The sequence below is a fragment of the Impatiens glandulifera genome, chromosome 1 (assembly GCF_907164915.1).
Source record: "Impatiens glandulifera chromosome 1, dImpGla2.1, whole genome shotgun sequence".
Lineage (NCBI taxonomy): Eukaryota > Viridiplantae > Streptophyta > Magnoliopsida > Ericales > Balsaminaceae > Impatiens > Impatiens glandulifera.
In genome coordinates this window covers 46,359,879-46,386,051 of record NC_061862.1, presented here as the reverse complement: position 1 = coordinate 46,386,051, position 26,173 = coordinate 46,359,879, and the positions used below count along the sequence as shown (strand labels likewise).

Here is a 26,173-nt window from a genome sequence, read left to right as displayed (position 1 = left end):
AATGTGTTGCGTTGTCCACCACAGAATTTGAGTACATTGCAATCACTGAGAGTTGTAAAGAAGCTTTGTGGATGAAGAAATTTCTCAAAGAATTGGGTTATAGCCAAGAGAAATTTGTTGTTTTTAGCGATAGTCAGAGCGCTATCCACCTCTCCAAGAACTCGTCATTTCATTCTAGATCAAAGCATATTGATGTGAGATACCACTGGATTCGAGACATGCTTGAAACAAAGCAATTGCACTTAGAAAAAGTGCACACCATTAATAATGGATCAGATATGTTGACGAAGACTTTGTCGGGAGAAAAGCTTGAAGCTTGTCGGCGAAGAGCGGGCCTGTTGGAGCCCACCATATGAGCCGGAGGGGGAGTTTGTTGGGGTGTCCGGCCCATTGGGCTTGGACTACTAATATATATTATATTATTATATATTATAATGATATATTATATATTATATTATAATGATATATTTTATATTATCATATATTATTTTATATTATTATATAGTATTCTATACTATATAATAGACATCAAGGTTTCTAGTCACAACACACAAGTTTGAGGGAAACACGATAGAGAACAAGACGAAGGCAGGCGTTAGGAAGAAAAAGAGTTTTTTCTTCAACTACTTTCACTTCTCTTTCTATATAGTTCTTAAAGCTTTAGGCAGTCTTTCTGATTGTAAACCTTATTTTGTAAGAACTTTATATTGTCCATTATAAACGATATTATAATGGATGGTTTAAGCGGCCTAAGGGTCCCGTGTTTTTTACTCTTATTTAAGGGTTTTCCACGCTAAAGCTCATGTCTCCTTTTTATTTCTTTTCATTGTCTGATTGGTTGAAAGAAGATTGATAGCTTATAAACATGGCACTAAAACTAAAAAGGAATCTGTTCCGCATTAGGTTCTTTTTATCAACACCAACAATATACAAAGGCTCACCATCTGCGAGATAAACTTTTCCACGGTTTCCAGCCACATAATTCTCAATTAATTCTTTGTGAGCAGTGGCGTGGAAAGACGCTCCTGAGTCCAAAACCCATGAATCAACAGATAGAAGTAACTCATCAGTGACAGATTCTGTAATAACGTTGGCTCCATCATTTTTATCATCACCATTTTCTTCGGTGCTTTGCAGTTCTTCTTTAAATGACCATGTTTACCACAATTCCAGGACTCAAATGTCCTCCCAGACTTGGACTGACTCCTCCTGCTCCTTGACATAGATCTGCTCTTACCTCGGTTGAAATTTCAATCATTATCTCTACCCCTGTTTTCCACATTCAGAGCAGAACATTTGAATGTTTTACCAGAATAAATTTTACGAACCTCTTCAGCAAGAATATGATCTCTAACTTTAACAAATTTCAGTTTAGCATTTCCAACTGAATTACTAATTGCTACCCTCATAGGTTCTCAACTATTTGATAGAGATGCTAACAAAATCAGGGCACTAACTTCATCCCCAAAATCAATCTCAACAGATAGCAATTGATTCACAATTGTATTGAATTCATTCAAATGAGTAGTGACAGAAGTACCATCAACTATTCTTAAGTAAAATAGTATTTTCATTAAGTGTACTTTGTTGTTAGCAGATGATTTCTCATACATATCAGAAAGAGCTTTCATCAGACCCATGATGGTCTTCTCCTTTGCTACATTGTGAGCAACCATCTTGGCTAGCGTCAATCGGACAATTCCCAAAACCTGTCTATCAAGGAGTTTCCATTCAGCTTCATCCATTTTCTCTGGTTTTCACTCAAAGGAACATGAAGCTTCTTTTCATAGAGATAATCTTCAATCTGTATTCTCCAGAAGGCATAATCTGTCTCATTGAATCTTCCAATCCCAAGTCCTATACTGTTCTTACTTGCCATTGTTTCCAATGCTCAAATCTAGCCTAGCTGCTCTGATACCAGTTGTTAGGATTTGTATCTCCCAAATCCGACCAGCTTGAAATAATCTGTAAAAATGCAAGAAAGAAGAACATAAGAAGACACAGATTTATAGTGGTTCACTCAAATTGAGCTATGTTCACTTCAGCCACCACCAGATTTCACTATGAAGAAGAAATGAATACAGAGTTTTTGCCTCACACGTTATCTCTCTAGAATTATGTCTCTCTACCTTGTAAACCCTTAATAATCATATATTTATAGGGTAAACATTCAGGTAATAAACCTAAATAACTCTTGATCAGGCCCAAGCCCAAAACCAAATACAAACCCAATAAACTATAATTAACAATGCATAGTTTATTATAAATGTAGGTTCCATAACTCAACAGGTTATATATCTCACTATTTTTTGGTGGGTAATTTAGTTGGAGAGAAATCAAAGAACATTCAATAGTTTGAAACGATTGTTATGGATCCTTCACGATACTTTCATCCTAACATTATCTGAGGTTCGGTGTGGAAAGCCAACAAATTCAATCGGAGAGCTCATTGCCCTTTTGGAATATCTCCGCAGATGTTAATTTTGTATTATTTATATAATTTCTTCACAAATGTAATGCTCTAATTCTTATATTTAAACGACTATTCATTTCATAATATAATTGCATTGATTATTTTAAAAAAATAATAATAAATTTAGGTTATTAAAATATTTAGATTCTTATTTAATTATAACATTTATAAGATTTATGTAGCTAGTGGGATTCATGAGAAAATATCGGGTCATGATTGAAGGTGATATTACATTGAAGATGAGTAGTTCTCATGATTAACTAAGGGCATTACTTAGAGTAAGACTAATACTGATAGAAAAATGTAAAAATTAGAATTGGGTGAACTTGAATTTAATATAATAAATTATATAAATATTAAAATTAAATATTATATTATAATATTTAAATAAGTTGAGCTCTACCAAATTTTAAAATATAAAACTTACATATAATATAATAGAATTTACATCTATATCATTAGCTAAATCCAATTTAGTATAGTGTTAAGCTATCAATAAGAAAACCATCCCTCATTTTATTGCGATGTTTCGTCTTCATAGTCCTTATTGTTCAAAATATTCGTTCAATAGTAGCGGTGAAAATAAGTAATATTAAATAAGATGAATCAATTTAATCAACCTATCATAAAATTTTAATAGTCTAAATTTGGTCGATCGTTGACATAAGTGTAATTATTTCAAGTTTAGCATCACATCAAATTTATAATGTATCAATTTATATTTTAAGACAATAATATCATGATTTATGAAATCGTCAAGATAAAACTTTGTTGTAAACTTGTAATGACACTGTTAAATGAGTTGAATGGATTTTTTGAATCTAAAGATATATAAGAGAAATAAGTTTCATCCTGACTCATTAAATCGAGTATTTAATTTAGTCCAATGAAATAAATTCATACCTTCAAAACATCAAAATAGCAATGAAGTTCAACTTATTTTTGCTAACGGAAACAACCGATCTTATATAGAATGAAGGTCGGGAACATCAATTATCTTTATTTAACAAAATATTTTTATGTCATCAAAAAAATTCTCTAGTCGCATTTTTTAAGATTTTGAATGCTAGTTTTCATAGTAAAGACAAATATAATAGTAGAAATGTCTTGAGATTTTATTTTTAAAAAATAGACAAAAAAGATAAGTTGTTCGCATAATCTTATTTATTAAATTAAAAATGAAAACAAATTCAAAGTTTACTATATTTTTTTGTAAATCACACAAACTTCAGTCTTAGCTCTTCCATTTAGAGAATGGATTTTAATTTTGATATATTTCATTAGTTTTTTATAAATAACATACTTAATTAATTTTTGCAATTAAAACAGGTAATCTAGGCCAGTTAAGATATTAGAAGTCTTAACTCGATTGTATTTCAATCCTATATATTTCTTTTCTTAATTTTGTTCATAGAATAAAAAACAACTTAGTTTATGTTTTCTATAAGGTCAACGTTTTGCCTTTTTCCTCTTGACCTTAACACGGAGAAGTCAGACTTTTTTTTGAAATTTTTTTAACCCACTAAATTAAAATTAGAAGCAAAATGGCGTGTTTGAGGACTGCAATAGGGCACAGGGAGATTGAGAACAGAAGATCTAAACTGTCATTTCTTAAATTGAAATTCCAACTGGTATGCAAACGGGATCGTCGGCTTCTCGATTTGTCCTTGCTCCCCGTGTTCCCTTCACATCGGAGGGGGGAAATAATTTTAAAAAAAATTAAAACAGTTTTACCCCTCCACTATGAGAGGGAGCAGGCCAAATTGGGAACAGAGGATCATGCCTCGTGAATATGAAGTCCTCAAATCAAATCATATATGAAATCTAAATAATTTTTAGACTAATCTCTCATCTAGATATTTCTTGTGAAATACAAAACATGTCATATCACTTCTTTTGTAACCAATTCAAATATAACATTTTTCCTAGATTGACCTATCCCAATTTAAATGGCTTTTCATCAGAAGATGAAGAAATGTATCCGATTTGAATGGTATGTCGAGCAAGGATTCTCTTCTTGTTTAGAACAAAATTTTATCAATGCGGTACGGATTCAGGAATTCGAGTTAGGTAGGCATAAAAAAATAACAAGAAAAATATGAATAAAACAAGAGTGGATGAAGGTAAGTTTTGTCGTTTTCTTTTAAATTAGATAAAAAGAAATATTGTATTAAATTTAAAAAAAAATTAAAAATTAGAGGGTAATGTGAAATGTGTACTTTAAATAAAAAAAACATTTTTTTTCGAGGCATTACATAAATCAGTCTCTGTCCATGTGTGACAAGTTCTTTGTATTCTAAATCAATAAACTCTAAAATATATCATGAATACCATTTCTGACATTGAACTCATTCAATTAACTTAATTTGGTCCATTAGTGATGTAAATAATTTTCAATTAATGACTTGGCCGTCCATTATCTAGATATCATCGAAAACAAACATGTCATCATTTGTAAATATGGGGAGAAAAGTATGAGAATATGACATGATAACTCTATATGAAGAAGCAATAAAAATAAATAAATAAATAATCATCAAGAAAGAGATGATGATAGATGACACCAAGTTGTGACAATGTCTGATTCTTCCTTTAATTTGTTAAATCTACACACTACTATTGGTAATTGCATGTTGTTTAAACAAATCACGTTTTTTCGATTCATTGACAAACATGTCTTATAATGGCTACGAAAATAAACAATGACTAACAAATTTCAATAGACAAAGTACAAGATTCACCTATGTGTTAACCATATTGATTGATGTTCTCAGGGTTATGGGTCCGAGTTTTCACTTTCGGACAATTTAAAAATAAAAATTATATTGATTTTATAGTCTTTTTAAATTAAGAAACTAGCCCGTACACTTAGTTATAATGTCAACGTACACTTAGTTATAATGTCACTTCAATTTAAAGCCTTAAAAAAGGAAACATAATTTTTATATTTCTCTTACAGTTAAAATTAAATTAAGTGATAAAAGTAAAAGTGATGCCTAAAATGAGAAGGATAAGGGTAGAGATTGAGAGAATCTTTATGTGAGATGTGATTAATGAAGATGGAGATTAGGGAATAAGTAGACAATTAATTAACTTAAGGTGGGATGAAGGGGACATTAATAAATAACAATTGCTGTTAGAGAAAATCGAAAAGGGGTGTTAATATATATATATATATATATATATATATATATATATATATATATATATATATATATATATATAATTGTTTATTCTCGCTACCTCACAATATCAATATATCCCAGTCATACATATCATCTAATTTAATGGATGTGTATATAAAAAAAGGTTATTGCATAAAAGGTTATAATCAACCAATAAGTGAAACTAGCTAAAACCCAACAATAAAATAATAAAAAATAAAAAAAAGTGAAACAAATTAATACTAAGTGTTCAATATCCGACCGAATTTGAATTCACCAAATTCGAATAAACTAAATTTGAATTTCATTTTAAGTTTTCGAATCAAATTTCAAACCAATTCAAATTCAAATACGGTTTTCGAATTGGTTTTCGAGTATGAGTTTCAACTCGAAAACAAAACCGAAACCGAATTCATTTTTTTATTATTTAATTTTTCAAACTTAGCTTAAGAAAAAGTTTAAAATAATCAAATTAGAATATTTTGAACTCAATATTTAATAATAATAAAAAAGATAACAAAAGCATCGGTGGTGTACCACAGGGTACAGACCCGAGTTTAATTCCCAATTGGTGCAATTTATTTTGAGTTATGCTAGTTTAAAAAAACAAAAAAAACGAATTCAGTTTAAATTTGAATTATTTGAAATTCGAACCGAATATCAAATTTAGTTCGTTTTTCGAATTGGCTAAAAATATACAACTGACAATTAACCAAATTAAAAACAATCTAATAATGTCTTCTAATCAATTCCACAAATGAAAGTATTTCAAATTAACCAAAGATCACAAGACTATATCTCTCAAATTATATTATATTATTAATTGTTTATAAATTAACTCTCTTCATTATTTTGGTTTAAAAACAGTATTATTGCTACTTACATAGTATAAATTGACTTGTTAATCAACTTTGACAATAATGACCGGTATAAATTAAAAAAAAAAAAAATAGAGTTTGCTTGTTTGACTTCTTATTACATTTAATTAATTGCTTTGTAAAGTTTAATTATTCTAAGTCTTATAAGACAACAAGTAAGCTTATTAATTAGAGAAAGGAAACATTAAAAAGTTTGAGATGCATTGAGACTGCATAACCATGGTTAACAAGCTATATGCTTGTTCTTGGTGGAACCCATTTCGATCTTCTTCTTCTTCTTCTCTTCGGAGGGCAGTGCCTCCTTCTCCAACCCCACATTCACCAGAATCAGAGTCTCTCCAGAATCAACTTAATGAACTCAGAAGGAAGCTCGACCAGATGGACCAAGTCATTTCCCATCTTTTCTTGGTTTCTTCTTGTTTATTTTATTTTACCCCCAACTCCTTATATGACTTGTTTCATAATAATCGCAGAGCAACAGTCAGAACATTCTAGAAATGAACACACAATTGGGGATCATACTTACTAAAATCTCAGATTCATTAACCCTCCTCCAACAAGATTCTGTTCAAACAACTCCGCCAATTCCAGAAACAGCCGGACTAACAAGTATTGATGGTTACTTCATGTTCATGATCATTATGATCTCAGTACTCATTGCTAAAAAATAACCCAATGAAGCAACCGCTACATATTTATCACAAAGCTCAACTGTATTCAAGACTATAAAACTGTAACTTAATATAATACTTCAATCCATTGTCATATGTAACATATCTTGCAAACTGAAAGAATTTACTTCATTTGGTTTTCTTCTTCATATGTTTGTAACATGAACTATGCACTATATGTGTTTGGGATATTAATGTTTGTGTTCTGTTTTCTTGTTTATTATTATTAACACTCCAACTTATGGCGGAATCAATAAGACTCTTTCAACCTTAGCTACCTTAAAGAGAAGTTATGTTTTACACTTTTCTTATAGAGAAAAAAAATATATATAATACATAGAATATTGCCTCAATGGCTCACTGTGTTTATCTAATAGCTAAACCAACTCTTATAGAATCTTCAAATAGAAGACAAAAGAAAGCATAAAATCTATAAGAACAACTCGATAAAACACTAACCTTTTTCACCCGACGGCGAAGATGATTAACCCCCACAGAATCGATAACCGAAGAACATACGCCCAACAATGACTCACTAACCCAGATTGGGCATGACTATCATCAACTCCAACAAGAAATCTACAGTCACCAATAGATGGGTCCAAAAAAGTGATCATTCCAAACCCATCAAAATCGCAGCTCTTCTCATCTTGTTTCATCATCTGATAATAACTATTAAACGCATAAGAAGTATTCCCCTTCACACCAATTCCATTACACGATCCCCCAAAGCTAAGTGTGGTGCAGTCAGCCGCACCACAAGCGATTCCCATATGGTTCGACACATCCCCTAAATCCTTAGACGGATCAGCCACACACCATCTCGAAGGAAGATAAGAAACGTCTTTAGCATTCTTAATCATCCCATTTCCTAGGTTTAACCTGTACTTAGCCTGACCATCAAACGAAAAAATCCCCCAATGTCTCTCGAAATTCCCTGGAAGTATGCTTTTCGCTCCTTCATCGAGAAGACTGAACAGATATATATCAATCGGAGGTATACCCGGCCTCAAAGGTGTCCCTTTACCGCTTAAGATGTTTTTAACAAGTCCTTGATTGAAAACTTTAGCAGCTGTGAGATTCGCGGAGTTAGCTCCTTCTGTTGGCCAACCGATTTCCCCAACCACTATTGGCATTTGTCCAGAGCCAATTTTGGTAAGAGCTGAAACAAGCGTGTCATAGTTCCCATCAAACGCGTTGTAGTAAACGTTTGGTCCATCAGCTACGGAATGGGTAGTGCCCTCGAAAAAGGCATAATCTTGGGGGAAATCTGAGTTGCTGTTTAGGCTTAAAAAGGGATATATGTTGACTACAAATGGAGAACCGTTAGCGTTGAGAAAGGAAACAAGTTGGGTCATGATCTGCGTGAGATCTGGTCTGAAGGCTCCTTGAGAAGGTAATGTGGCTTGGTAAGCATCGGCATTACAGGGAACGACTAGCTTAATCAAGTTAGCTAAGTTTGCTTTGACTAGTGATTGTTGAACATTTGTAAGTGCAGGTATAACGTATGACTGAAATTGTCCTGAATAGCTTGTAAGGAATGGCTCGTTTCCTACTGCAACATATCTAACATGATAGGCATAGAAGAATGAAAGCAAATTAACAACTATTTTAGGTTTTCATAATCATAAACTACGAAACATTAATATACCTTATGTCAACTCCTCCTTTACCAATATAACGAGAAACATTCTGCGAGACCCACAAATCAGAAGCGATAGAAGAAGAGCTGATTTCAGATAACATCTCATTGGGTATTCCAACCATAACTTCAATATTACTTCCAAGTAAGGATCGGAGGACACGGGAATCAGCATCGAACAGTTTCACCTTCTGTATTTTGTTGCTCTTGAGAAGATTAACAACCGTTGAAGAGGATAGTCTATGAGAAGCCAGTGTCCCCCAGTTAACTCCAATAGCTGATTCCACAACCTCCGCCGACCAACTCCAAACCGCCGCGGCCACCGCTAAAGCTAGAAATGCTGAAATCTTGGTGGGTATTGCCATTTGAAATGGGTGTTTTGAGCGATTATTCTCAGTATTTTGTTCCTCGATCGTTCATTGATTCCAGTTCTGTGCGTTTGAGATCTAGAGAGAAAAATAGTAAAGTGAAGAGCTTGAGTTGAGCAACCCAGTTATGTCAAATAGTGATTTTATGAAGAAGAAAATAAAAAATATAATCAAGAGCGGTTGAAAGGACGAAATTCCCAAAGTACCCTCTTAATTGGTGGGTGATAAGTGTCTCTTTTGCGACACCTGGCACTTATTGGTTGAAGAATAAAATAAAAAATATAATGCCCTTGAACTTTGAATAATGTGCAACTGAGATTTTAATCTTTTAAAATAGAATATATTGGCTATAAAATAAATATAAATACCCACTGTTCAAAAACTATCAATTTATTTTTAGAGTATATATTTATATATAGATATATAATTTATAAAGTTAATCATGCATTCCAAGAATTTGTAGTGAGATTTAATTAAAAAAATATATTTAAATTAATAATTATTTGAGTATATTAGTTAGAGTAATTTTTAAAAGATTAAATATTACTAATTTAATTTTTACACTTAAATAATTCATAATTACAGTATACGGTTTCATGTTAGTTTCATATTTATTAAATTTATAGACTTTATTTATAAAAAAATGTTAATTATCTCTCTTTTATTGTGCAGTTGGTCGGTAGTGCTATAGTGATGTTGCATTCTGATATGGGATATTAAATTGGCTCATTTGCCAAGTTCATGGGGCCGACAAAAAGTGATAAAGTTACTCATTAAGCTATTAATTAATCTTTAAGTATCCCTTAATTCATGCAAGTGAAAAGTGATTATTTACTAGCTATTGATTTTATTTTTTTAATGTGTTATTAGCATATTAACACAATAAATGGTGATACGTAAGAGTTCAAATTTGAAATGGTAATACAAGTTCAAATTTTAGATTTATTCAATTTATAGTGACAAATGAGTCAACTCACGATTAAGTATTTATTAGCTCTATTCAAAAGAGTTTAAAAATTTTAGCCCAAACTCAATTCTTTATCTACAAATTCAGCTCAACTCGAAAAATTTGAATTAAAATTAAATTTTCAAACTCGACTTTTCTAAAACTAAAAGTTATTACTACACTTGTGAATAAGTGATAAATAATATGAAAAAATAAAACAAAATCTTTTAAATGAGTAAAAAAAATGATGCAAATAAGAGATAATATGAAGTGAAGTAATCTATATATATATATATAATGATGCTTAATTTTTAAAGTGTCCGGATTGCCGGGTCGAGAGCTGTGGTTAATTTGGATATATGTGAGAGTAAATGGATACTTGGGTCGGATTGTGGGTTGACCCGCCCATAAACTTAAAACGGTTAAAAATAAAATTAAAAATGCTGTAGGTATGGTTCGAACTTGCAACCTAACAAAACAAGTACATCCTTTTAACCAACTAGATTAATAACACTTTTTATTTTAAATTCAACCCAAAATTTGATAAACGCGTGATATTTTAACAATATAAGTTCAACTTTTTAACTAACTAATCTATATATATATAATGATGCTTAATTTTTAAAGTGTCTGGATTGCCGTGTCGAGAACTGTGGTTAATTTGGATATATATGAGAGTAAATGGATACTTGAGTCGGATTGTGGGTTGACCCGCTCATAAAAATTTTATCGTAATATTTTTTTCACGGTTTTTTATATTATTATTACTCGTGCAAATGCACGGGATACATACTAGTTCTTATGAATGACGGATAGAATGATGAATAGAAAGAGACACATAGATTATGATGCATTAGAGAATTATTGTTTTGTTTTTTAACTTTTGAGTCCATATGATATATGGACTTTGAAAAGAGAGTAAAAAAATATTTGTTTTATAATTTTAATATTAAAAAAAGTATTATATATTATCAGGCTAAACAAGATCGACAAACTATCAAACAATATTATATGAGCTAGAGCTCGATTCGAATATTAAATGATCAAGTTTGAGCTCGACTCGAACTTGATCAAAGTCAAGCTAAGTCGAGCTTTAATCGAACGGTTCGACTCAATTACCGCCCTAATTCAATTGCATTCAATCTGAATGAATTATATTATCTTAAACTCATTTAAACTGTCAACTATTTTAATCAAATTTAAACTAAAAACATCAAAATTGTAGATATAATAAAAATCAATTTGTGATCTAACATATGTTCAAATAACTATCTAAATTCGAAATTTATTAACTAAAACTAATACAAAATTTAAACAAAAACATATCAACTTTTTTGTCCATATTTAATGAATTAATTAAAATATAATATATATAATTAATTTTATTGATTAATAATAAATTTATAAATATGACTTATTTAGGATTATAATATTGTATATATCTGTTGTGTTTAAGAAAAAAAAAGTGAGATAACATGGTAAAACCTAATTTAAATTTGGGAAGAAGGTCAATTTTGTCATCGAACTATAATAGAATATTCACGTATATCACTAAACTATTTTTTATTCGTTTATACCACTGTAATTGAGCTTAATGTTCATCTATGTCACTGTTTGAAAAACATGCAAACTTGTTAAGTTTTTCGTTAAATGATGACATATGTGATTCATTTTTTTAAAATTAATATGTATTATATATTTATTTTTATTTAAAACTCTAAATAACAAAAACATTTACATTTTGAGAGGCATTAACAATTTATCTCTTCTACATGTTGCCTTAATTCACTAAGCCCAATATTCTTGTTCTTTGAATGATTCGGTTTCTCTAAGGAATTTGAGTAATGGTTTTACAGTAGGCTCGATAAGTTCGAGTCGAAAGGAACCGACGAAAGACGGGTACGAGTTGACGAGGACATGGAGAGCAATGGGAGAGGAGATTTTGATTTCAGAACCGAGATTGTATTTCGCGAGAGATGTTAGGATATTTCTTATTGCATAACCTTGAAGCCTCGTTGCGTCAAATCTCAAAACCCTACCACGATAAACTTTGATATTTAGTCGAGCTTTGAGACCTCAACTCTGCCTTCCTATTTCGACTAGTCTCAAACAAAGTTCATAATGAACAGTGACGATAAGTAATGACGTTTACAAATCTTCTTCTTATGTTTTTTTTATCCGTGATGACATTTTTCCTTTGGAAGAGAAATTACAATCTAATGGTTAAGTTTTGATGACTCCATGTTGAAGGTTTATTTCTGGATTATTTATGGTTGGCATGTCCTTTAACTTTAAAGAAGATGTGAAATATTCCATAATTGAATATGGTTGTGAAAACAGTGTGCGTTGAGATTAAATATTGCTGACAACATCCGAATTAGATCTGTATGTAATAACGGTGCTTGTCCTTGGGTCTTGTGGGTTAGTGTAGACAAAACTGATGAAAAATGAATTATCAAGAAATATCAACCAAAGCATACTTGTTATATAGATAACAAGAATGGACTAATAACAACTAAGTTTCTTGCCAACAAGTTTGAAAATTGAATTACGATAGAACCTACTATTAAACTTAAAGTGTTCAAGGAACTATGCAAGACAGAATTGGATGATGATGTTATTCAATCAATGGTTAGGAGAGCAAAACAATTAATTGTTGAAAAAAATTAAAGGATATCATTTATTTCAATACAATTCTTTGTGGAGATATGCCGAAGAAATTAAATTGAGTAATCCGGGATCATCAGTTGAATTGAAGGTAAAAAAAGATGAAGAGACTAATGAATTAATTTTCAAAAGATTTTATGTTTGTTTTGATGTTTGCAAGAATGGTTGGTTGTCTATATGTAGACCAATTATTAGAGTTGACGGGTCTTTTTTAAAAACGGTTTGTAATGGAGAGTTATTATCTACCATCGGTCAAGACGACAACAACCAGATGTACCCAATTGTCTGGGAGGCTGTGGCAGAATCTAAGAGCACGGATTCATGGAGATGGTTTTTTGAACTTTTAATGAAAGATATTGGTGATGGTTTCTTGGATGGTGTTGATTTGACAATTATTTCAGACATGCAAAATATAATATTTCTTTTTGTTTTTACTTATTATTACATCATTTTATTATATTTTGATTACTTATTGGCTACTTTACTTTCTTATAATTATAGGGACTAATCGTAACTGTTAAACATGTTTTTTCCGAAGTTGAGCATAGGCTTTTCGCGAAGCATTAGTATGCTAATTGGTTGAAGAAATGCAAAGGCACTGATCTTAAATTGTAGTTTGGGGATTGTTCTAAATCAACGTATCTAGAACAACTAGATGTCAATATTCTAAAGTTGGATCAACTAATGGAGAGTGTTGCAAGAAGAGTTATTTCTGTTCCGGAAAAAAATGGACTGAAGCCTTTATCTGAGAGGTACCCAAATGTGATGTAATTGAAAACAACATGTGTGAGGCTTTTAATGCATCGATTCTAATTCAGAGGGAAAAGTCTATTGTCAATATATTAGAATTTGTTGGGTTTTGCAACAGCAAAACTATGGATCTTCTTCGAAATCAAACCTGTAACAAATCAGTTTCCAAATCGTCTATGACGACAAACAAATTACGAAAACTGAAATAGCACAAAACAATAAACGACAACACAATATACGTGGTTCAGTCAAAATCGACCTACGTCCACGGGAGGGATAAGTTTCACTAAATCAAAGAAATGTCAATATAGAAACTTACATGCCCTGCTCTCAAATGAAAGAAGTGATTACACTAGGAATGATTGGACTACTCCACAATCAAAAGTTCTCCCAATCTTTCTCTCTGGATCAGCCAAAGAACAAGAAGAAGAAGGAAACCAGAAAAATCCTAGATCTGTAATTCACTCTCTCTCAACCTTACTGTATGTTATGAGAAAAATACCAAAAAAAGTATTTATACTCTAACCCGTTTTCATAACAGAAAACCCTGACCCGTTTACCCGGAATTTAAAACCCGCCCGCAATGGCAAGAAACACCTCAACAGAAATGATCAAGTTAATTGCCACAAAAACAATTTCAAGGAAGAGAAGATCAATTCAGAAATGGCATCAAAATATATCGCCTAAGGCTACAAAAAATATATCAATCATCAAGTTAATTGCCACAAAAAGGATTTCAAGGAAGAGAAGATCAATTCAAAAATGGCATCAAAATATATCAACAAAGGCTAAAAAACTACTCGAGTTGAGTAAATCTAGATATCACGAATTCCACTTGAATTTCAATGGTAATACATGTTATGAAACAACTTAGGATGATCATAGCCACACGGTAGACCTTATAATTGAAAAATGCTCTTGTAAATTTTGAAATATAAGAGGTACTCCTTGTAGACATGTTGTTTGTGGAATTTATCATTCAAGTGGTAATATTGAAGATTTCTCATTGGTATAAGAAGGATACGCATCTCAAAGAATACATGGTTGATATACAAACTTTGAGAGGACCAAAATTTTAGAAGAGTGATATTAAAGAGAAAATTTTACCACGAAAACATGAGAGACCACTTGGTAGGCCAAAGACAAATAGAAGGAGAACTCCTGAAGAACCAAAATCTCATGGAAAAAAGTCAAGAAGAAGAAAAAAAATGCATTGCACTAATTGTGGAAAAGAAAGGCATAACAAAAAAGGATGCAATACTATAACTGGTAATGGAATTGTCAATGCTCCTCCAAGCAATAATTTAGGTAATTTAATGTGTAAATATTAATTTCATAAAATTTAATGTCTAAATTATAGGATTTTATGGTGCATGCACATACACACAAGGACAATCTTCGCAATGACAAGTCACACCATGGTCACAAGGACAAGTCCCACAACCACCATAGTCACAAGACCAGTCCTCACAAAGAACATTCTCACAAGGTCAATCCTCATAACAACCATTCTCACAAGGCCATTCCTCACAAAGAAAATTATCACAAGTCCAATCCAACAACCATTCTCACAAGGCTAGTCCTCACAAAGACCATTCTCACCAGGCCAATTCTCACAACAACCATTCTCACAAGGTCAATCCTCACAACAACCATTCTCACAAAGACAATCCTCACAAAGAGAATTCTCTAGTTTACTTTAGAATATTTTGGGTAATATTCAGAAATATATAACTTATTATATTATTTTAGGTTTGTATATTTTAAAATAATAAATTTTTTTTATCAATCATTACATTAATTGGTACATGTACTAGAGTACTTACACATTAATGTGGAGATGTAAAAATTGGTGGAGGTAGAGATGTAAAAATTGGTGGAAGTAGAGGTGTAGGTAGGGGTGAGCATAATTTGGGTTTACCCAAACTCAACCCTAATCCAAACCCAAAATATTAATTTGGGTTGGTTAATTTGGGTTGGGTTGAATATGGGTTGTATTAAGTATGGATTGAGTTTAATTTGGGTTGGGTTAGGGTTATCCATATTACCAAAATTATATCAATTTAATTTAATTTTCTATTATTAATCTAATATAAACTAATCATCTTCCAACTTTAAGTCGAATGTGTTTTTGACATGTTTAACACGTTTTCACATGTTTTCACATTTTTGGCACGTTTAACACATTTTTTTACATGTTTAACACGTTTTCATACTAATAACACGTGTTTCACACGTTTAACACGTTTTTGACATATTTAATACGTTTAACAAGTTTTTGATAAATTTAATACGTTTTTATATTTTTGGCACGTTTAACACGTTTTTGACATATTTAACATGTTTTTGATAAGTTTAACATGGTTTTCACGTCTTTGGCACATTTAACACGTTTTTGATAATTTTAACATGGTTTTCACGTATTGGCACGTTTAACATGTTTTTGATAAGTTTAACATGGTTTTCACGTTTTATCACGTTTAACACGGTTTTCACGTTTTGGCACGTTTAACACGTTTTTGACATTTAAACACATTTTTGATATGTTTAACACGTTTTACACATTTCACACGTTTAACATATTTTCACGTTTTTAGCATGTTTAACACATTTTTGACATATTTGACACGTTTTTCACACGTTTAATACGTTTTTTTTTATATTTTGGCACGTTTAACACATTTTTGATATGTTGAACACGTTTTGGCTTATTTAACACGTTTTCGTACGTTTAACACGTTTTTTGGCACGTTTTGACATTTTAACACATTTAACACGTTTTTATACATTTAACATATTTTGAACATGTTTAACATGTTTTTTTTGCATGTTAACATATTTTGAACATGTTTAACATGTTTTTTTTGCATGTTAACATATTTTGACAAGTTTTAACACGTTTTTGGCACGTTTAATACGTTTTTGGCATGTTTAACATATTTTTCACGTTTTTGGCACGTTTTAGCACGTTATATGTGTGAAAAACGTATTAAACGTATCAAAAATATGAGAAACGTGTTAAACATGTCAAAACGTGCTAAAAACGTGGTAAATATGGAAAACGTGTCAAAACATGTTAAATGTGCTAAAAACGTATGAAAACATGTTAAAAATATGTTAAACGTGTCAAGAACGTGAAAACCGTGAAAAACATGTTAAATGTGTCAAAACGTGTTAAACGTGCCCAAAACGTATCAAAATGTGTTAAATGTGTCTTAATCGTGAAAAACGTGTCAAACGTGTTAAAAACGTGTTAAACATGCCAAAAACATGAAAAAACGTGTTCACCGTGTTAAAAACGTGTTAAACGTGCCAAAAACATGTATAGCATGTCAAAAACGTGTTAAACGTGCCGAAACGTGTTAAACGTATGGAAAACGTATTAAACGTGTTAAAAATGTGAAAAACGTTTTAAACGTGAAAAACGTGTTAAACGTGCCAAAAATGTGAAAAATGTGTTAAACATATCAAAAATGTGTTAAACGGATAAAAATGTGTTAAATGAGTTAAATAAATGTTAAATAAAAAAATAAAAAATAATAATAATTTGGGTTACCCAACCCATACCTAACCTATATTAGTAAATAATATGGGTTGAGTTATGGGTTGGGTAAATTTAATTTGGGTTAAATATGATTTGGATAATACGAGTTGGATTTACCCGTTTGTTCACCCCTAAGTGTAGGTGAATCAATTATTATTGGTGTCACTCAATTACAACACATAATTACCACTCAATTATGAATTTGGTTAGATATATGGATGTATGTAATGGATGCACTAAATGAGATATATTATTAGTTTATTTTGTGACAACTTAGTGAATTAGGCTAATAAGAATATGAGAAAGGTAAAAGTTGTTGATTTTATTGTTTAAGAATATTAATAAAAATAAATGTTAAAAATATATTAATTAAAAAATTATTGTTAATGTTCGTTAAAATGTATAAGTTATTCGATTAATGTCTTTAAAAATGTAAAATTTTTATTATTTAGAATTGTGAATAAAATAAATGTATAATATATATTAATTTAAAAAAATAACATGGGTCAACTTTAAAACTTAAATGTTTTTGTTCAAATTAATATTCTTCCCATTTAAATTTATATTCAACTTAATTTAATCTATAGTTAAATGTAATGTAGAGCTGTCTTCTTTTCTTTTTTTGAGTTATATTACCTCTACAAAATAATATTATTAAAATTATTATTATCCTAAAAGAATAATTTGAAAAAAAAAAAAGTGAAACACCAACACATGAAAGTCTAATATATAAAAAATTTTAGAAATTATTTGGTAACTTTGTTTCTGTTAGATATCTTGTCTTGAATAACAGAAAAATATATATACATACGATGTTACAAATAAATAAAAATAAAATAAGATATACGAAGAACAATATCACCGTATTTGATGGTTGATTCGAGGCATGTGTTAGACACATTTCCCTTAAAATAGTTCCACCGTCTCTCCGTGTGCTAGAGCTTATCACAGATGGCTGTCTCCCAGGGTACAACGAATCTAGTAGTGATTCAGTACCAGAATCACTACACAACGAGCTTGATAAAGTACCTGAACTATCACCGGGTTTCAACGGAAAATATCGAGCGAAGAACTCGAAGAACACTCACAAAACAAAAAGAAGGCTTTTGGATTCTAGAGTGAGAAAGTTGAAGGATAAAAAAGTTGTTTTTGATTAGAGATAAGAGGTCTTATATTGTTGAAAGTTAAACCATTAAATAAAATCATCATTTGATCCAACGGTTGGCATTGTCTGCCTCTTCATTACCTTAACGTTTTTCTCTTCATTATAGAGTAATTGTTTGTCAAAACAATTAAGGCATTTACAATTCAATACTAACATTACATGGTTTTCCAATTTGTTAATAATAATATAAATTATCATAACAAATAATAATAATAATAACAAACTCATGTAAGTTATACTACAAATTAACAACATTTTGTTAATTGGTCATCAAGACATTTTAGATCAATTAATTTAAATTAATTGATTTAAATTATACATTTGGATCAAATTTCACCCTTTAATTCACGTTTGAATTTCATGTGAATTTGATTTGATTTTATTATCCATATTCTAATTTCCATTCAATAATGGAATTTATAGAACTAGTTTAAAAATTCCAACAATCCCCCACATTAATGGAAATTGAAAGATTAACCCGGTGAAAGGTTCAACAGTTGAATTCTACATAGGATAGGTAGGTGTAACCCTTTGAACCTTCCCTTGTGAAAGCATATAACTTTACTAGCTGATTAGTAGACTCGATGTCCTTGAACTATTCTGCCTTTTGTGTAAACGATTACACACTTTCACATAAAATTCTCCCTAATACATGTCAAGCTCTCATGGTTGTGTCCGTTTTGGCCATGGAACACGCGCCTGGTTCTGTGAGAGGGTCTAGAATTGAGCCGTGCAATTCTTTCGAAGCGGCCCCACTTCTCCCTCACATAGGTGATCTCTTTGCTCACAAAGAATCATTAAAAGCGATATGCTTATCCTCGTCAAAATATATATTGTTTTGTTATAGGATTAATCCTCAACAATAACTTTCCAAGTCAGTACAATTAGGTTGTCCCATTGAACCTAGTTCTTGGGATCTCCAGTCTGCATAGGTTGGGTTTTCCTTCATACCAACTTATAGTAGGCAGTCTCAAAAGACTTCAAACTATCTCTCTATTCAATAATCTGATTAGTGGATCCACAATGTTATCTTTGACTTACATAGTCAAATTTGATAACTCCATTAGAGAGTATAATCTAATGACATTATGTCTAAGACGTGTATGTCTAGACTTGTCACTGACTCTAAGTTTGTCCAATTTTTAATTACTATCACAATAATTAGAAATTTATGTTGGTACATTCTTAGTTAACCTTGGAACATCTTCTAATAAGAAGCATAGTCATTAGTACATGCTTATCATTTAATTTTTTATGAAAATATTGTTTACTTGGCTAAATAGTAGACAAAATGTCTTTGAACTATTCTTCCTTCGTGTAAACGATTATATATTTTACATAAAAATATTTTATTTTTCGACATAAGTCAAAAATATAGATTATAACGTTTAATCTATCCATCATAAGTTTCTTAGAAGACTTTCATACGTAGATTGCACTTCTAAGTGTAAATATATTCACTTTAAGACGTAAAGTCTTTCATTTAATAATATCAATATATCATTTGATAACAACATGATATTTCGTTTAGTGCAATTCATATCCTTTATGGATTTAATCATTTTTATCGTAATTTTTAACGATAAAAATATCGTACAAAAGACACGTAATGAAATAATTTTCATTGTCTTCAAGATATATATAATTGTCACATCCACTTTTTAATAAAATTATGATCAAATTTTCATATCATTATTATAAAAAAAAAAATTATAAGTCATATCAAGACTTTATAAACTTTCTTTTTCATTTATTTCATAAAATCCTTTTGAAGACATTGGTTCTTCAAAGTTTTTTATGAAAATAATGTCAAAATATAACACGTTTCTTGATTTCAAAATCATCAAATCTAAAATATCGATTTGAAAACCAACTCAGCAAATATAAACAAGACATTTTCTTGTTATTTTATTTCTTTTTATAAAGTTGCGCAACTTTATCATTTATAGAGAACATATTTCTCTAACAACAAATTATTTTTTATATTTATCATAATATACACAATTATTTTTGTGTTATGATCAATAAAAATATTTGCCCCCACATTCGTGTTGGTATCCTTTTTAAATCACACACATTTGTATGATTTAAATCAATGATTTTCTAATCAAGAAATTGTCACACAGTTCTTTTACAGATTTCTTTTGTTATACTTATCATACAATGAATAAGATAACTATATCATAAATATTTAATTGAATACAATATAATTTCTATACAAGAGATTAGAATGTTTATTCATATATAAATCATTCTTCACATAATCTCTGCATAAGAAATTAAAAATATTTAATCAATTAAAATATTTATTTCAACACTTAATTTCTATAAAAGAAATTAGAATATTTAATCAAATAAATAATCACCATATCACATGATTTCTACAAAAGAAATCATAATGTTTCAAGCATATTTGACCGAAGTCGCTTAGACATTTATTTCTGGTTGCACGTTTGCATCCCGTAATATCGGCACGTTTGCCACATTATTCTCAAATCAAACAAGACTTTGCTTGTAATTATTTGATTTCAAAATTATCAAATTAAGTAAGTCTTAATGATGCAATTGAACAATGTATATCAAATATAATATATTAAACCAAAATTAATATATCCATATATATGATATTATATATTATTTCTTCTTTCATTTTAGTCACCACAATGACAAAACAACTATAATATATATAGTCAATAACATAGAAACGTAATCAGATAAATAATATGTCATATATATTATTAAATAAATATATATACAACTTCATTTATCATTAAAAATACAGTTTAAAAATACATGATAATTAATTAAAATATTAATTATTACACTTAATTAGAATGTTTCATTTATCTTTAATCAAATATAAAACTAACTAATTATATAAATAAATATCCATGTCATCAATTATTCATTTCTTAATTAATTAGATGACCTTTAACATTCTATAAGAAATCTTTGTCAATCAAGAATACAATTTGTGACAAATTTCAAAATTATCTATTAAAATAAAAATAAATAGAAAATAAATCTTAATTTATATATATATATATATATAAAAATTTCTAGATAATCATACTTATTATGAATAACATGAATCATCATATTATTAGCTAATATGCATGATTTATAATAATAATCAATTAGCAATATGATCAAATAAAACATAACTACAAATGTACCTCATGTCTTAATCGAAGTAATTACATTATCGTGTTATGAACGATAATCCACGTGAAGCGGCAATGCTCAAAACAAATCTAGGTGGATCATTCTCACCAAGATAATTCTTGCGAAAATATATCGACTTACATAATTGTCTCTTTCAATGCATGATTAGAATAAGTTCTAACACAAAAAACTTATTTAATCTTAAGAAATTAAAATTTCTATGCTCAATTTATTTCATAATTTCTACATAAGAAATTATAATGATTTCAACATTCATAATTAATGTCATTTAGACAAATCATGTTTTTTTTTTATATAAGAAGACCTCATTCATCTTCAACATCATGGGATAGAGTCATTTTAAAAGTCTGATTTCTACCAAGAAATTATTGACTATCCATTCATCTCATAATTTCTACACAAGAAATTCGAATGGTTTCAACATCAATGACTAAAGTCATTTTAACTAGTCTGATTTCTATCAAGAAATTTGATAGAAATTATTGACTATCCATTCATCTCATAATTTCTACACAAGAAATTGGAATGGTTTCAACATAAATGACTAGTGTCATTTTATCACGTCCGATTTCTATAAAAGATTCAACGTAAATGACTAATGTCATTTTATCACGTCTGATTTCTACAAAAGAAATCATCTTATCAGTTAGATTTGAACAGGAGACCTCCCTTCCGTCACGCACCATCGCGTCTGAACTTTGAACCACTGCACCAATGCGCTATTTCATTGTTGTACCGCTTTTATGACCTTTTGTCTTCTTTCTAGAGACAACTTATACTTCATATTTGATATTTGACTAGACTCTGTCAACCAATGAATATATACACATTTAAAACGATAACTTATTACCATAATAATATGTAATATATATAAAACAATGTATAAATAAAGACATGTATAAATAAAGATATCATCTCTCTTTATTTATTAAATCATCCTACCATATTTTTATTAATTATATTGCTTAATTAAAAAGAAGGTATATATTATAATTAATTATTTTAAAACTGAAACCATATGTTTCAATTATAATTAATTTTAACACCATAAATTTTATAAAAATTGAAAGCTAACATATTAGTTACTTTCATATTTTCATAAATTATTATTAATAATTTTAATAACCAAATAAATTTTTAAATAAGACTAGAACAAATTAAATTATTGTGTTTTAATTTATTTTATATATAACATTTGTATAATGAATATACAAATTAATGTTTCTTTGAGAAAATTTTCATATCAAAATATATTAGCTTATAAAACTAAGCTTTAAAAACATAAGAACATATGTGTTAATAATCAAACATATTTATATGCAATAAAGACTTATCTTTATTTGTTGATTCCTTAAGATGAATCTTTTTCATTTTTTTTTTCGAAATGAACATCATTTCTTTCGCAACACCGCGACTCGTATTTCTGAAACATCAAAGACAGAGATTTTCGACGGCAAAAGCTACTAAATAACTTAGCACACGAAACTGTTTTAAGATTGTTAGATATCTTGTCTTGAATAACAGAAAAATATATATACATACGATGTTACAAATAAATAAAAATAAAATAAGATATACGAAGAACAATATCACCGTATTTGATGGTTGATTCGAGGCATGTGTTAGACACATTTCCCTTAAAACAGTTTCACCGTCTCCCCGTGTGCTAGAGCTTATCACAGATGGCTGTCTCCCAGGGTACAACGAATCTAGTAGTGATTCAGTACCGGAATCACTACACAACGAGCTTGATAAAGTACATGAACTATCACCGGGTTTCAACGGAAAATATCGAGCGAAGAACTCGAAGAACACTCACAAAACAAGAAGAAGACTTTTGGAATTCTAGAGTGAGAAAGTTGAAGGATAAAAAAGTTGTTTTTAATTAGAGATAAGAGGTCTTATATGATTAAATATAAATCTTTATTTATATTGTATTTATTGAATTGTAAATGCCTTAATTGTTTTGACAAACAATTACTCTATAATGAAAAGAAAAACGTTAAGGTAATGAAGAATGAAAAGAAAAACGTTAAGGTAATGAAGAGGCAGACAATGCCAACCGTTGGATCAAGTGATGATTTTATTTAATGGTTTAACTTTCAACAGTTTTCTTCGATCCTTTTAATAAAGTATTTTTTTTATATTTAAACCAGATCTAAACCGACCTGTTACTCCATAATTTCCATATTCTTTGCAAAAAGAAAAACATAAAGAAAGACCATAAAATACCCATGTTGCCTTCCCCCCTTAAATCTCCAAAATTAAAAAGTCTTTCATCATCATGATCTTCAAATTCATTCCATACCAAAATCAGGCTGATTGGTAACAGATCTTACCCATGCCCACTTATTATCTCTAGTATTAACCGGATTCTTCGCTTTAGCCACCTGATCAACCGGAATATAAGCATAATTCCCATTAACAAGACCAGCAACAACACCAGTAAATCCAGCCATACCCCCATGAATAGCCGAATGTGCCAACAAAGTACAATACAAATTATCAGTCGCATTTGCAGGAACAGCCCTTATCATATAAGTCGGATCAATATATTTCACAGTCAACAATTCACCACCATGATCTTTCTCCCACCATTTCTTAATCTCCTTCTTCAACCACAATCCAACATCCAAGAACACCATGTTCCCAGATTCATCTCTTTCCAATTTCTCCTCATCAGTCCTAGGAATCATACTCTGTCCAGCACCCTCAGCCACCACAAGAACAACGTGCCCGTTTGAACTCAAACGAGTTTCGATAAACTCGAAAAGTCCTCCTTTTCCTTCCAAGTAGAATTCATTTTCAGGGATCAAACAACAATCGACGTCTCGACTGCTTAATGCGGCGTGAAGGACTATGTGGCCGCAACTTCGACCCATTAGCTTTACCAAACCGATCCCGTTTACGCCACTTTCTGCTTCTACGTGGGCGGCGCTGATCGCCTGTTGGGCCATTTCTACTGCGGTTTGGAACCCGAATGAACGGTCGATGATACCGACATCGTTGTCAACGGTTTTGGGAATTCCGATTATGGCTACTTTTAGTTTCTTACGGCGAATTTCTTCGAATATCTTTACAGCACCTCGCATTGTTCCATCGCCGCCTATAATGTAAACCTGACAACAAAGACAAAAGTCATTAAGGATATCATGTCCATGTAAGAGACATTCATGAAGAGAATCCTCTGCTACCAATGTAATATGTTCCCATGTTCCCCTCTCACAATGGGAGGGACAATATGGTAAATAAATAAAAAGTTTTTGAACAAATCAAATACTCATCATTGTATAAATAACAAATAACAATTATTTTCTATTAATTAGATTTCTGATCAAAAATAACACAAAAAAAATTCAATTTTTGGTATGTATTTATAGATTCTAATGGAGGTTGGATCAACAATTTAACCAAATTAATAAACATTTCAAAATCGAGTTTAACCGTATGTTAATGTCATTTCATTTTTAACTATTAGGATACCATAATATGAAATAAATATGTGATATTAATTATAGGGTTTGATTTCGAATTGGGTAAGGTCAATCATGCTCGGGTTTTGGTTGGGTCGACCTATAAATCGGGTTGTTGGGTCAATGGACCTATAAATAACGAATTGGGTCATATAAATCGGTTCAATTACAAATAGGGGATAACAAATTTTGACAGGTTGAGATTTAAGTTACAAAAATAATATAATAGAGATTTTAACACAAAACTATTAATGGAGGTTTAAATTAGTATTGTTCAAAAGACACACCAATAATATAACATAACGTGATGATCAATTAATATGAGTACTCACCTGATTAAATCCACGATCTTGAATGGAATTAACAATCCTGTCAAGATCAAACCCACCTCTAGAAGTCTCAAGCACAGTTCCACCTCTCTTATGCCAATTATGAACAAGTTTGGGATTCAACTGAACATGGCAATCCGCGGAATAGAACCCTCTATAACCAGCTTTCACTCCATAGATCTCTCTCACACCATAAAGCTCCCACAGACCAACAACAAGTTCCCTAATAACGGTATTCATACCAGGACAAAGGCCGCCGCAAGTGACGATCGCTGCTCTAACCTCGGACGGGTCGAAAGAGATCTGTTTGCGTGGGCCAGCGCGGTGGTAGGCATGGTGGTGGGAGGAGTCGACGTCTGTGTTGTCGGAGGAGAGGTCGTAGGCAATCTGTCGGAGGATTATGTCGGTGGGGGAGACGAAGAAACCTTGAGTTGGGTGGAAGAAGGTGCTTTGAAGGAGAGGGTTGTTGAAAGTGGGGAGGTTTTGGGGAAGGTAATCGGAGATATGGGTGGGTTTTTGGAGTTCAAATGAGGAGAAGGAGATCGACGTTGTATCCATCAATGTCGGTCGGTGGTGACTGATAATTGAAAATTGGAGTGGGTGAATATGAAAGGAAAAGAAAGGAAGTTGAAATGGTGAAGATGTGGTTTTAAGGCACGTGGAATGTAGAGGGTGATGAGAAAAGGACACCTATGTCCAAATAATTACTTTTTTAATATTATGTTCAAATTATTAAATTATTGTTATTTTTTTTAATAACAAATAAAATATAATTATAAGGATTTTATTTAAATACTTTTATTAAAAAAATTAAAAAAATAGAGATAATTTGAAGGGAGTGAGATTTTTTTCACTAAAAATATTTAAAATTTATTAATAAATAATTATAAAATATTCAAGGTATTAAAATTACTTTT

The 26,173-nt window shown here is 30.6% G+C and overlaps 2 protein-coding genes across 2 annotated transcripts; both read right to left on the bottom strand.

Moving 5' to 3' along the window:
- Nucleotides 1-7,580: 7,580 nt before the first annotated feature.
- On the bottom strand, nt 7,581-9,311 carry LOC124920622 (glucan endo-1,3-beta-glucosidase 6). Its single transcript, XM_047461149.1, has 2 exons — nt 8,838-9,311; nt 7,581-8,752 (listed from the first exon to the last, which is right to left on the bottom strand). Exons 1-2 carry the CDS (start codon nt 9,191-9,193, stop codon nt 7,651-7,653), a joined length of 1,458 nt encoding a protein of 485 aa, XP_047317105.1. The 5' UTR covers nt 9,194-9,311; the 3' UTR covers nt 7,581-7,650.
- Nucleotides 9,312-23,623: 14,312 nt separating this feature from the next.
- LOC124921420 (ATP-dependent 6-phosphofructokinase 2) lies at nt 23,624-25,857 on the bottom strand. Its single transcript, XM_047462083.1, has 2 exons — nt 25,260-25,857; nt 23,624-24,573 (listed from the first exon to the last, which is right to left on the bottom strand). The coding sequence occupies exons 1-2, from the start codon at nt 25,812-25,814 to the stop codon at nt 23,752-23,754; spliced, it is 1,377 nt and encodes a 458-aa protein (XP_047318039.1). The 5' UTR covers nt 25,815-25,857; the 3' UTR covers nt 23,624-23,751.
- Nucleotides 25,858-26,173: the final 316 nt, after the last annotated feature.

Bases quoted from the DNA above. Each gene is read 5' to 3' on its own strand.
- LOC124920622 (XM_047461149.1), bottom strand. From the start codon at position 9,193: ATGGCAATACCCACCAAGATTTCAGCATTTCTAGCTTTAGCGGTGGCC. The intron at 8,753-8,837 runs GTATATTAATGT...CTATCATGTTAG, and splicing joins AAAGGAGGAGTTGACATAAG to ATATGTTGCAGTAGGAAACG.
- LOC124921420 (XM_047462083.1), bottom strand. From the start codon at position 25,814: ATGGATACAACGTCGATCTCCTTCTCCTCATTTGAACTCCAAAAACCC. The intron at 24,574-25,259 runs GTGAGTACTCAT...CTTTGTTGTCAG, and splicing joins AAGATCGTGGATTTAATCAG to GTTTACATTATAGGCGGCGA.